Source organism: Notolepis coatsorum (genome assembly GCF_963971535.1).
Source record: "Notolepis coatsorum genome assembly, chromosome: 9".
Lineage (NCBI taxonomy): Eukaryota > Metazoa > Chordata > Actinopteri > Aulopiformes > Paralepididae > Notolepis > Notolepis coatsorum.
The window spans coordinates 102,122,311-102,136,246 of NC_140173.1; the positions used below are offsets into that span (position 1 = coordinate 102,122,311).

General features: G+C 43.5%; 1 protein-coding gene across 1 annotated transcript in view; it reads left to right on the plus strand.

The window, feature by feature from the left end:
- heatr5b (HEAT repeat containing 5B) overlaps window positions 1–13,936 on the plus strand; it is a 227,685-nt gene that overhangs the window by 64,592 nt on the left and 149,157 nt on the right. Inside the window, exon 12 of the mRNA XM_084321947.1 lies at window positions 12,910–13,009. Coding sequence (XP_084178073.1) covers window positions 12,910–13,009 — 100 coding nt within the window. The remainder of the gene's footprint in view (window positions 1–12,909; window positions 13,010–13,936) is intronic.

A 13,936-nucleotide genomic window follows, 5' to 3' on the forward strand; every position in this document is an offset into this window, starting at 1 on the left:
ACTCCATGTCGCAATTCAGCCCAATTTGGGGAAATGTCTCATTTAAACCAGGCAAACTGGATGCTGGATTCAAACTATGGGCAAAAGAAGGAATAAGTAAAATATCTGACCTTTACAAAGCGGGGTCTTGATGTCTTTTGAGGAACTATCAATAAAATACAGCATCCCAAGGAAGCACCTTTTTTAAATACTACTACCGGCGCAGTCATGAGCAGGACACCAAATTCATTAGCCGTACTGACCTACATCATGAGACAATTGAAACCGTATGGGTGGAGATTCTATTTGAAAGGGCTAAATCAGAGGGCTCCAGTAGCTCACCGCATATCCCAACGCTATTTCTGCGTCAGGGAATACCGTGCTGCGTCACGGATCTGGTTGACTCCGAGTTCGATTCCCGGACCGCGGTCATTTGCCGAATGTCTTCCCCTGCTCTATATCCCGTTTCACCCTGTATCTGTCGGTCATGCTTGACCAGAAAAGCGATAAACGCTAAAAAATGAAGTAAAAAAAAAAAAAAAAAAAAAAGGGCTAAATCTGTTATAGTCGGCACAATCTACAGACCACCAGATCAAACTGGCTTTTATGATACTCTGGATGTGTGCTTAGCTGGAGCTGAGGATGCTGAAAATATTCTTATTGGGGATTGGAACACGGATATGCAACAAAAAGATGCATCCGCCTTCAAATCCTTTAATAGGTTTTGTGATCTGCACGGCCTCAGCCAGCTAATCACACAACCCACAAGGGTATGTGAATCAACTCAGACTACCATTGACCTCATCCTGACCTCTGACAAGTCCAATATCTCTAATAAAGGGATTATAGCATGCGGGTTAAGTGATCATTATATGATATTCTGTACCCGCAAAAAGCTAAAACAAAAGGCTGGCTGTCACAAAACAGTCACATCTAGAGACCTCAAAACCTACTCTAGCGAGGCCTTTAACCTTGAACTGGAGAGTCTGGACTGGTCAGATGAACTCAATGGTACACTGGTTGAAGAAACCTGGCTTGGCTTCAAAACCAAATTTTCATCAATACTAAACAACATGGCCCCCCTAAGAACCACCAGGGTAAAAAATCGCGCTGAGCCATGGATGCACACTGAAATACTGACCGCTATGAAAGCCAGAGACAAAAAATGCTCTGAGTTTCGTAAAAGTCAGTCAAAGCTTGCCAAAAGCATGAGCAGTGAACTCCAAGACCACGTGACTGAACTCAAACTAGAAAGAAACAGACTAAGAAATGACGTAAACTCCATGATCAAAACGGCTAAAAAAAATTTCATCAATGACAAAACTGAGGAAAACAAAAATAAACCACGTGAACTTTGGAAATTACTCAACAATCAACTAGGCTGCAGTAAAAAAATGTAAACCAGGTTCTCAAACATAAACATAAAGACGGACAACACGCTCATCACAGACAAGCTGGATGTAGCCAATTACTTAAACACTTTCTTCACAAACATAGCCACAACACTGGTAAACAAACTACCCTCCCACTCAGGGCAGTATGGGGTAGAACACATAGTAGCATACTACAAGAACCTAGGCGTCCACAAAGACTACTTCAAACTGGAAATGGTAACTACAGATGAGGTACTCAAAAAACTGAGCGCCCTCCAACCGAACAAGGCCACTGGCCATGACAACATCCCCTCCAAATTCCTCAGAGACTCAGCAGCCGCCATCACCCCAGTCATCACACACATAATAAACCTCTCCATAAAACAGGGACACGTCCCCAAGGACTTCAAAATTGCGAGAGTAACACCCCTGCACAAAAACTGCAGCAAACTAGACCCAGGCAACTACCGCCCTGTTTCTATCCTTACATCCATCTCGAAAGTCATGGAAAAAATAGTATACGAACAGATCGAAAAGTACCTCGCGGAAAAAAATCTAATCTACGAATTCCAATCTGGCTTCAGAACATCCCACTCCACTGACGCATGCCTTCTCTATTTGAACGACCACATCAAACAAGAGGTGGACACGGGCAAATACTGCGGCATGGTCATGCTGGTCCTACAAAAGGCCTTCGACACTGTCAATCACACCATTCTGATTGACAAGCTAAAAGCAATAGGTTTTGATAGTTTACCAGTGAGCTGGATACAATCCTACCTGGAGGGGAGAGAACAGATGGTGGAGGTAAACGGTACCATATCCCCCCCCCCCCCTCACAGTGAGCTGTGGTGTTCCACAAGGAAGTATACTAGGACCGCTACTATTCCTAATTTATGCAAATGACATGTCGTCAGCTTGTGACTGCAACTTGTTCCTGTTTGCGGACGACTCAGCCCTGCTGGTCTCTGACAAGAACAAGTTACAGGTTGAAAAAGCCCTCAGCTCGGAACTAGGCAAAATCTGCATATGGCTCGCCGACAACAAACTATCATTACACATGGGCAAAACAGAGTCCATACTCTTCGGTTCAAATAACAAACTCTGCAAGACCGACGGCTTCTCGGTTACAGTGGGTGACAATATTGTCACAAGGAAAGATGAAATTACCTACCTAGGTTCCATACTAGAGGCTAATCTTTCCTGTGACAAAATGGCATCCAATGTAATAAAAAAAGTCAACAAACGAACTCGATTCTTGTACCGGATCTCTTCGCTGGTAAACAAGAATACACTGAAGACTCTGGCAGGAGCACTCATTCAAGGGTACTACGACTATGCTTGCACCTCATGGTACCAAAGCACCTCAAAGGCACTAAAAAACAAATTACAAACATCTCAAAACAAGCTAGTCAGACTACTGCTTGACCTGACTCCTAGAACCCACCTCACCCCGGCCCACTTTGACAACCTAGGATGGCTTAGAGTAGACGACAGAGTACAGCAACTTGCAATGGGCCTGGTCTACAAGATACACTACGCGACCAAGGTACCCATGTACATGTCAAAATACTTCCCAAAGGTCAGTGAATACCACGATCACAACACCAGAGGGAGCTCCACAAATCATGTTAAACCCAGATTCGGCTCAAACAAGGGACTAAACACGTTTCGCAATTATGCCACATCAATGTGGAACGCCCTACCCAAAGCTGTAAAGGAATGTGAATCACTACCCACTTTCAAAAACACTCTCAAAGAACACCTACGGGAGACTGCAATTCGAAACTGGCCCCTACAAATGTCTTAACCCTGTTGTACAATAAATTACCAAGTATGGCTTTGTCAGTATTCCAATGTACAGTGTCCCCCCCCCCCCCCCCACCCCAACCCCCCCCCCCCCCCCCCCAATGTACAGCCCCCACCCACCAACCCCACCCGACCCACCCAACCTCCAATGTACAGTTTCTACGTCAAATGTATATACACTCTTTTTCTGGACACTTTTTGTATCACAAACAGTACTGTATTTGCAAATCTGATATGTCATAAATGTATAGATGTAGCAGTACTGTCTATCTGTATGTCATGTATGTCATATATGTTATGATGAATTGAAAATGGGGGACCCTGATGTAAACAAGACGAAAGTCTTTCTCTGGTCTGCATCCCCTTAACAAGTGTATGTATTGAGCTGTACTGTACTGTACCCATTCTGCAATCTGTTAATAAACTTTTCAAAATCAGCAGTCGCATTACTGAGAGCTCTCGCCAAATAACCAAAACAACAAGGTTTTGTGCACATTTTCTCCTCCTGCTAATATGGATTACGGACTCATACCTCAATTCATCAATGAAGCAACATCAAACAGAAGTGGAGACAAGTGAAAACGGATTAAACGAGACCCACAGTGACTTCTACCTTCTCAATGGCTCGGAAAAGAAACATCTAGACGTCGGAACGGCGGCTATACACACGTTACTAACAGCGAGCCCGGTACGTAAAAACGTACCCCCGACTGGCAGATTGGCCCGTAGGACCATGATCATCCTGGTTCTGCTACTTTCGGGAGACATTCATTTAAACCCAGGCCCGGTTTTGACCAGAACTCAGGCTAGAAGACTTGGTCTGGCAACGCAAGAAGCGATGGAGGTTCCCATCGCGACCAACAGCATCAACAACTCAACCCGTGGCTACATCCACAGCGCGGACGGCGACTCTCCCCCAATGACGCCGCAGCAGACGAGCACACGTGAGGCAGAGACGAGAGGAGGTGAACCGAGGGTCGAAACCATGACGACCAACTCGACGCGGGATTTAAACATCTCGACGCCCGATAGCCGGCTAGCCAGCAGAGCTAACAGCGAAAACATCCAGGAACAAAGGACTCTGGAACGAGTCCTTTGTTGTACCAGCACGGCGCGGGACCCGACCCCCGCCTCCCCCCTTCCCACCCACGACAACAAAGCCCCCCCGCCCCACTCAGAGGAACAGATCACAAATGAACAATACTTCGAACCTGCCAACATCAATGAAATAACCAACTCCAATGGACTGAACATTTTCCACCTTAACATAAACAGCCTAAAAAACAAATTGGATGAAATCAAACAATTATTCATAAATGGTAAGGCAAACATACTGTGCTTCTCAGAAACTAAGCTTGACGATTCTGTAAAAGATCCAGAGATAGAGATTGAGAACTACTCAATAATCAGGAATGATAGGAACAAACATGGAGGTGGCGTCTGTATGTACATACACAAAGACACCAAGTTCATCAACAGAAATGACCTCAAGTTCAAGTTTCTTTAATAGTTGTCATACAGAAGTACAGAATACTTTTATACAAAATGCTTCTTACTGTTTCGCTCCAGAGACTGTGTTAGACAAGATAAGTATGAAATAAAATAGTATAGCATGTAAAATAGAAGTAAAAATAGAGGTCACAGTGTTCAGTATAGACATGTACAATGTTCGATGCAGAATAGAAGTAACTGAGTTACCATACAATATACAATATACTATGCAATGTACTAATATACAATACTATATAGTGCAGAGCAGAAATGGGATGAGGTACAATTTAGGTACAATTTACAGTAAGGTGTACGAGTTGTAGTGCAAATCCTTTACCAATAAATATAAAGTGTAAAGTGTGTTTAGGTGTTCTAAAGTGTGTAAAGTGGGTGCTGCAGTGAGTTGTTTGTTTAAAGTGAGTGTGTGCGTGTGGATGTGTGTGCTGTGTGCATTTGATGGTTGTTGCATAGTGTTTATTGTTCGTTGAGCAGCCTGATGGCCTGGGGATAGAAGCTTCTTCTGAGTCTTTCTGTGCTCGCCTTAAGACTCCGGTATCGCTTGCCTGACCGCAGCAGTTCAAAGAGGCAGTTGTTCGGGTGGCTGGAGTCCTTGATGATTCTCTTAGCCTTCCCCCTGCACCGCTTGTTGTAAATGTTCTGGAGGGTGGGAAGCCCCCCTCCAATTGTGCGTTCGGCTGAACGTGTCACTCTTTGTAGTCTGCTACGGTCTTGTGCAGTGCTATTCCCAAACCAGGAGGTGATGTTGCCAGTCAGGATGTTCTCGATTGTACATGAGTAGAAGTTCCTAAGGATCTTCTGACTGACTTGGAACTTCCTTAGGCGCCTGAGGAAGTAGAGGCGTTGTCGTGCCTTCTTCACAACACTATCAATGTGTGTTGTCCATGTCAAGTCCTCGGATATGTGAGCTCCGAGGTACTTGAAACTGTTCACTCTCTCAACCGGTGCCCCGTCGATGCTGAGGGGGCTGTAGTCCTTGACCCCCGACCTCCTGAAGTCCACAATCATCTCTTTTGTTTTGCTGACGTTCAGGGAGAGGCAGTTCTCCTGACACCACTGTGACAGATCACCTGAATCATGAATCAATTGAAACTGTATGGGTGGAAATCCTATTCGAAAGGGCGAAATCCCTACTGGTTGGCTCAATCTACAGACCGCCAGATCATAGTGGCTTTTATGATGCACTTGACGGGTGTTTAGCTGGAGTTGAGGATGTAGACAAAATTCTTATTGGAGACTGGAACACGGATATGCAACGAAAAGATGCACCCGTCTTCAAGTCATTCAGTAGGCTTTGTGATCTGCACGGCCTCAGCCAGCTAATCACCCAACCCACACGTGTATGTGAATCAACTCAGACTACATTGACCTCATTCTGACCTCCGACAAGTCCAAGATCTCCAATAAAGGGGTTATAGCATGTAGGGCTGTCTTAAATGCTTCGAAGCTTCGAACGTTCGATTCGATGGCACAAGCTTCGAACATTAAAAAAAAAATCGAAGTTTAAAAAAAAACATATTTTCATTTTTTTTTTTTTTACTTCGATTTGTGTGTGTGTAGGTGTGTGTGTGTGTGTGTGTGAACTACCCATCCCAGTTAGGACAGCCGAATCCCGTCCAATCTTTCGCCGTCGACTAAAGACTCACTTCTTCAACCATTATCTGAAATGATAAAAAAAAAAAAATCTAACCGTGACTAACCTTACTGTCATGCACTTGTCCTAATAAACTAACCTACACTGTAACACGCAACACTTTGATGAACATTGTTACTCAGCTGATAGAGTTGTACCCTTCTTGCTGTCTTGTCGTACAGAACTTGTAAGTCGCTTTGGATAAAAGCGTCAGCTAAATGACTAAATGTAAGTGTGTGTGTGTGTGTGTGTGTGTGTGTAGGTGTGTGTGTAGGTGTGTGTGTGTGTGTGTGTGTGCGCGCACCTTGTAGAATTCCACACATAAGAAAGAAAGATACTGGGATGAATAAACAAAATAGGAAATAAAATGTAAAAATGCATGCAATACATAAATAAATATGAATCTCCATATATGAAATATAACATTTAGATAAGGTGCTACTGAGATGTTTTGGTGAGTTCTTTGTTTTTTTGTGGAAGTTGCCCTTCTTAAAAATGCATGAACATTCACTGATAATTGGTCTGTAGTGGAGTCTACAAGGTCTACATTGCCGGACCATGTAGAATCCGGACCTTGTAGACTGACATAATTCTGTGCATAGTTTAGTCTACACAGGCCATATTTCAAATAATCAAAATCTTACTTCATTCATCTTAAACATTCTTGATTTGGGGGATTGGTAGTTCCCATGAAATCTGAAGTTGTTCAAACGACAACAGCGATCCACCTTGAATTAAATCACACAGCCGAGTGAAACCTTGTTGGATGCGTCAGTCACGAAAGGGGCTACTTAATTAATTAATCCAACCCACTTTATTTATAGAGCACATTTAAAAACAACAACGTTTACGAAAGTGCTGTACAAGTCCCACAACATAAGATAAAAAAAAAAAAAAAAAAAAAAAAAAAAAAAAAAAATCGAAGCTTCGAATTAAAATCGAAGCTCGGCCCCGAAGCTTCGATTGCCAAAAAAAGCTTCGAAGGTCAGCCCTAATAGCATGCGGGTTAAGTGATCATTATATGATATTCTGTACCTGCAAAAAGCTAAAACAAAAGGCTGGCTGCCACAAAACTAGAGACCTCAAAACCTACTCTAGCGAGGCCTTTAACCTTGAACTGGAGAGTCTGGACTGGTCAGATGAACTCAATGGTACACTGGTTGAAGAAACATGGCTTGGTTTCAAAACCAAATTTTCAACAATACTAAACGACATGGCCCCCCTAAGAACCACCAGGGTAAAAAATCGCGCTGAGCCATGGATGCACTCCGAAATACTGCCCGCTATGAAAACCAGAGACAAAAAAATGCTCTGAGTTTCGTAAAAGTCAGTCAAAGCTTACCAAAAGCACGAGCAGTGAACTCCAAGCCCACGTGACTGAACTCAAACTAGAAAGAAACAGACTAAGAAACGACGTAAACTCCATGATCAAAACTGCAAAAAAGAATTTCATCAATGACAAAACTGAGGAAAACAAAAACAAACCACGTGAACTTTGGAAATTACTCAATAATCAACTAGGATGCAGTAAAAAACTTAAAACCGGGGAGCTCCAGTAGCTCACCACGTACCGCGAGTGCTATTTCAGCGCCGTGGACAACCGTGCTCGTCACGGATCTGGGGCTGAGCGAGTTCGAATCCCGGACTGCAGCCGTGCCTTTCCCAGAGTGTCTTCCCCCCCATCTGAACCCTTTCAGCCTGCTTCTGTCGGTCGAACTTGACCAATTATAAATGCGATAAACGTATAAAAGAGCCAGGGAAATGGCCAAAGTTTAAAAAAAAAAAAAAAACTTAAAACCAGATTCTCAAACATAAACATAAAAACGGACAACACGCTCATCACAGACAAGCTGGATGTAGCCAATTACTTAAACATTTTCTTCACAAACATAGCCACAACACTGGTAAACAAACTACCCTCCCACTCAGGGCTTTATGGGGTAGAACACATAGTAGCTTACTACAAAAACCTAGGGGTCCGCAAGGAAGACTTCAAGCTGGAAATGGTAACAACAGATGAGGTACTCAAAAAACTGAGCGCCCTCCAACCTAACAAGGCCACTGGCCATGACAACATCCCCTCCAAATTCCTCAGAGACTCAGCAGCCGCCATCACCCCAGTCATCACACACATAATAAACCTCTCCATAAAACAGGGACACGTCCCCAAGGACTTCAAAATTGCGAGGGTGACCCCTCTGCACAAAAAGGGCAGCAAATTAGACCCAGGCAACTACCGCCCTGTTTCTATTCTCACCTCCATCTCGAAAGTCATGGAAAAAATAGTCTACGAACAGGTCGAAAAGTACCTAGCGGAAAAAAATCTAATCTACGAATTCCAATCTGGCTTCAGAACATCCCACTCCACTGACACATGCCTTCTCTATTTGAATGACCACATCAAACAAGAGGTGGACGCGGGCAAATACTGCGGCATGGTCATGCTGGACCTACAAAAGGCCTTCGACACTGTCAATCACTCCATTCTGATTGACAAGCTAAAAGCAATTGGTTTTGATAGTCTATCAGTGAGCTGGATGCAATCCTACCTTGAGGGGAGGGAACAGATGGTGGAGGTAAACGGTACCCTATCCCCCCCCCTCACAGTGAGCTGTGGTGTTCCACAAGGAAGCATACTAGGACCGCTACTGTTCCTAATTTATGCAAATGACATGTCGTCAGCTTGTGACTGCAACTTGTTCCTGTTTGCTCCTGTGACAAAATGACATCCAATGTAATAAAAAAAAGCCAACAAACTCGATTCTTGTACCGGATCTCCTCTCTGGTAAACAAGAATACCCTGAAGACTCTGGCAGGAGCACTCATTCAAGGGTACTACGACTATGCTTGCACCTCATGGTACCAAAGCACCTCAAAGGCGCTAAAAACAAAATTACAAACATCTCAAAACAAACTGGTCAGACTACTGCTTGACCTTACTCCTAGAACCCACCTCACCCCTGCCCACTTTGACAACCTAGGATGGCTTAGAGTAGACGACAGAGTACAGCAACTTGCAATGGGCCTGGTCTACAAGATACACTACACGACCAAGGTACCCATGTACATGTCAAAATACTTCCCAAAGGTCAGTGAATACCACGATCACAACACCAGAGGGAGCTCCACAAATCATGTTAAACCCAGATTCGGCTCAAACAAGGGACTAAACACGTTTAGCAATTATGCCACATCAATGTGGAATGCCCTACCCAAAGCTGTAAAGGAATGTGAATCACTACCCACTTTCAAAACCACTCTCAAGGGACACCTACGGGAGACTGCAATTCGAAACTGGCCCCTGTAAATGTCCTACCAACCCCCTCCAATGTACAGTCATTTACCTAGTATGGTTTTGTCAATATTCCAATGTACAATTTTGCTTGTTTGTACAGTGTCTCTCCCCCCCCCCCCCCCCCCCCCAATGTACAGTTTTGCTTGTTTATACAGTGTTTCCCCCCCCCCCCCCCCAACCACCTGACCTCCAATGTAAATTACCCAGTATGGTTGTCAATATCCCAATGTACCCAACCCCCCCCCCCCCCCACACAACCCCACCCAACCTCCTCCAATGTACAGTTTCTACGTCAAATGTATATACTCCCTTTTCTTGACTCTTTTTGTATCACAAACAGTACTGTATTTGCAAATCTGGTATGTCATAAATGTATAGATGTAGCAGTACTGTCTATCTGTATGTCATGTATGTCATATATGTCCTGATGAACTGAAAATGGGGGACCCTGATGTAAACGAGACGAAAGTCTTTCTCTGGTCTGCATCCCCTTAACAATTGTGTGTATTGAGCTGTACTGTATTGTACCCATTCTGCAATCTGTTAATAACGTTTTCAATCAATTCAATCAATCAATCAAAACAAAATCAAGAAGTTCTGGGGGGAGGTGTTGAATAAAATCAAAGATGTCTTGTCAGTGAATATCCCATTAGACTCAAATGATATTGCTACACCTATATCCAGTAAATCTCAACCTGAGAACCAAACAATACAAATGTATTGACTTTGCTATACTGCAGGCAAAAAGAACAATAGCTTTCAATTGGAAGAAATTTGACGCACCCACAATCGGTGCTTGGATTAAGAACATGGCACAATGCATGTCAATGGAGAGAATAACATATATCCTCGGGAACAAAATAGAGGTTTACGAGGATATATGGAAACCATTTAATGAATATCTGAGAAGGGAAGATATAGGAGGGCTTGTATAGGAGGAATCCCCCCGCTCTCTCCCGTGGTCAGTTGACCCCGGGGGAGAGCGGAGGCATGTCATTGAAGGTGTTGTAAAGATGTCATTTTCTTCTTTTTTCTATTTTATTTCATTTTTAACTTATTTTGTTCTATGTACGAGCTATCTTACTGGAGGTACCATTGAATGTATGTATTATTTCTATATGATAACTGTAAAAGTGGACTTAAAGATGCTAAGAGAGATATGGGGGGGAGGGGGGTATGTGGGCATACTTGTGTACACTTGTGGAGAAAAGGAACAAAAAATTATTGATGGTAATGAAAACCTGACTTGTGTACTGTAAAACCCAATAAAAATATTGTTTAAAAAAAAACCTCATTGACCGTCACGCTCTTTTCCCATCTCTACTCAATGGCGCCGGCGTTATTGACCATTTTAGCCACGTTTGCAGACACATCGTGTGTTCTGTATTATAGCTATGGAGACAATAGTAAATGAATGAATGAAAACTTTATTTAACAGATTGCAGAATGGGTACAATACAGTACGGCTCAATACACACAATTGTTAAGGGGATGCAGACCAGAGAAAGACGTTTGTCTTGTTTACATCAGGGTCCCCCATTTTCAATTCATGGTGGTATGGCTCATTTTACAGGCATTGTTCATAGTCCATCACTGACTAACCAGTTAATTTCTACATACTGTAGTTTGTGCACTATTACACGCTAAACATCGCCCCTGTCCAAAATAATCCAGTCTTTTTTCATAGATTGCAAGATATGACACGCTATATATGCAATATGCCCAAATCGTTCGGGTTGCTCGCCTGAAACCCCAAATACTTCCAAATCAAAGGTATATACCATGTACATATGTGTCTTCACAAAATCATCAAGGGGGGGTCGTTTTAACTCAAAACTGCGATCGTTACCAAAAGCATGTTTTATGCCCGGTAAAATAGACATAGAATAGACCTTAACTTAGCCAGAAGATACTCCAAAAAGAATAATCCCAGTGATCCCATCGCCATTGCGATTACTCGTGTATATGTGTATATGGGAAATAGGTTTGAGGCGATAAAATCTCAGAGCGATCACTCTGTCGCTCTGTCCTCTGACAGCGCAAACACACCAGTCGTGCGCGAAGGCAGGCGGGCGGGCGGGCGACCAGCGCTTCACTTTCGTTCCCATGTTAACGGACGTACAGTAGCTGTGCCCACCGGCCGCGCGCGAATCGCGGGGTGGAAGCGATCATTTTCGCTTTGGTTGGATTCAGAGGCATGCACCACGCACATTTTCACAGAAATACACTCAATATCTGCATTATTACCACACATATAGATGTTGTTCAACCAGCTAATGTGTCTGTATCTTTCCCAATACAAATAAACCATATTACTATACTTTTTCAGGAGTACAGTCACACTGATCATCATTCTAAAATGAATTCTAACATTGTAATTAATTATATAATAACTGGTTATACATGCAAAATGGACAATAGAACACTGGAACTGTAAATCTTTAAAAAAATCTTCAAACGGGGACTGACTTCGCAATAGACTGTTCCAATGTAAATGTGCCTACCTCCGTGCACTTTCGCCCGCTCTGAAGTCGGACTCGGTGTGCCCGGCCACGCGCGCAATCTCGCACGGAACCCGCGAGTGCCTGAGTGCGCGACTGATTTGTTTGCGCTGTGAGGGGGAGGAGTTCTTGCAGACAAAAAAAAATAAAAGTGTCCCCACACTAAACTATCCCAGTTCAAAAGGTAGGCGATACTGCCACCTGGCAGGATTCGATCGTCATTGCAATTGTAACGTAGGCAGATGTGCCAGGGAAACCCAGGGAGTTCCGGCCGAGTGTCTAGAACGGTGATCAAAGGAAAAAGATCAAAGGATCAAAACCCGAGAAATCTCTGGTATGGCGCTCAACCACTGGCGGCGAAACCCGACTTATCTCGGGTTTGGCGGTCAATGAGTTAAACAAATCTTTCTAAATAAATAATAATGATAATAAATCATTTGAAGTCTGGACAAATGTTTTACAACTGAGGTAGGTAGATTACATTTTTAAAGACTGAAGTACCGAAAAAAGGTACCGTTGGGTACTGGTATTGATTCACAGGTATCGGTTCAAATGTGAACGGTGCCCAACCCTAACTCTACCTCTTGAGCCCCCACATACATACATACATACATACATACATACATACATACATACATACATACGGCATATACATACATACATGCATACATACTGCACATACATATGCACATACATATGCACACATACTGAATTTTAACAAAGGCGGTGACATCATAGAGTTGTAACTGTGATGAATCACTAACCTGTGTTCTCCTCTGTTCTTCTCCTCTGTTCTCCTCTGTTCTGCAGCAATGCGTAGTTTCGTCGCTCACTGTCCTGAGCTGCTGACAGAAGATGTGATCCGCAGGCTGATGACACCTATAGAATGTGCCATGACCATGATGTCTCAGTGAGTACCATGATGTCTCAGTCAGTACCATGATGTCTCTGTGAGTACCATGATGTCTCAGTGAGTACCATGATGTCTCAGTGAGTACCATGATGTCTCAGTGAGTACCATGATGTCTCAGTGAGTACCATGATGTCTCAGTGAGTACCATGATGTCTCAGTGAGTACCATGATGTCTCAGTGAGTACCATGATGTCTCAGTGAGTACCATGATGTCTCAGTGAGTACCATGATGTCTCTATGAGTACCATGATGTCTCAGTCAGTACCATGATGTCTCAGTGAGTACCATGATGTCTCTGTGAGTACCATGATGTCTCTGTGAGTACCATGATGTCTCAGTGAGTACCATGATGTCTGAGTACCATGATGTCTGTGAGTACCATGATGTCTGTGAGTACCATGATGTCTCAGTGAGTACCATGATGTCTCAGTGAGTACCATGATGTCTCAGTGAGTACCATGATGCCTGTGAGTACCATGATGTCTGTGAGTACCATGATGTCTCAGTGAGTACCATGATGTCTCAGTGAGTACCATGATGTCTCAGTGAGTACCATGATGTCTGTGAGTACCATGATGTCTGTGAGTACCATGATGTCTCAGTGAGTACCATGATGTCTCAGTGAGTACCATGTATCAGTGAGTACCATGATGTCTGTGAGTACCATGATGTCTCAGTGAGTACCATGATGTCAGTGAGTACCATGATGTCTCAGTGAGTACCATGATGTCTGTGAGTACCATGATGTCTGTGAGTACCATGATGTCTCTGAGTACCATGATGTCTCAGTGAGTACCATGATGTCAGTGAGTACCATGATGTCTGTGAGTACCATGATGTCTGTGAGTACCATGATGTCTGTGAGTACCATGATGTCTGTGAGTACCATGATGTCTGTGAGTACCATGATGTCTCTGTGAGTAC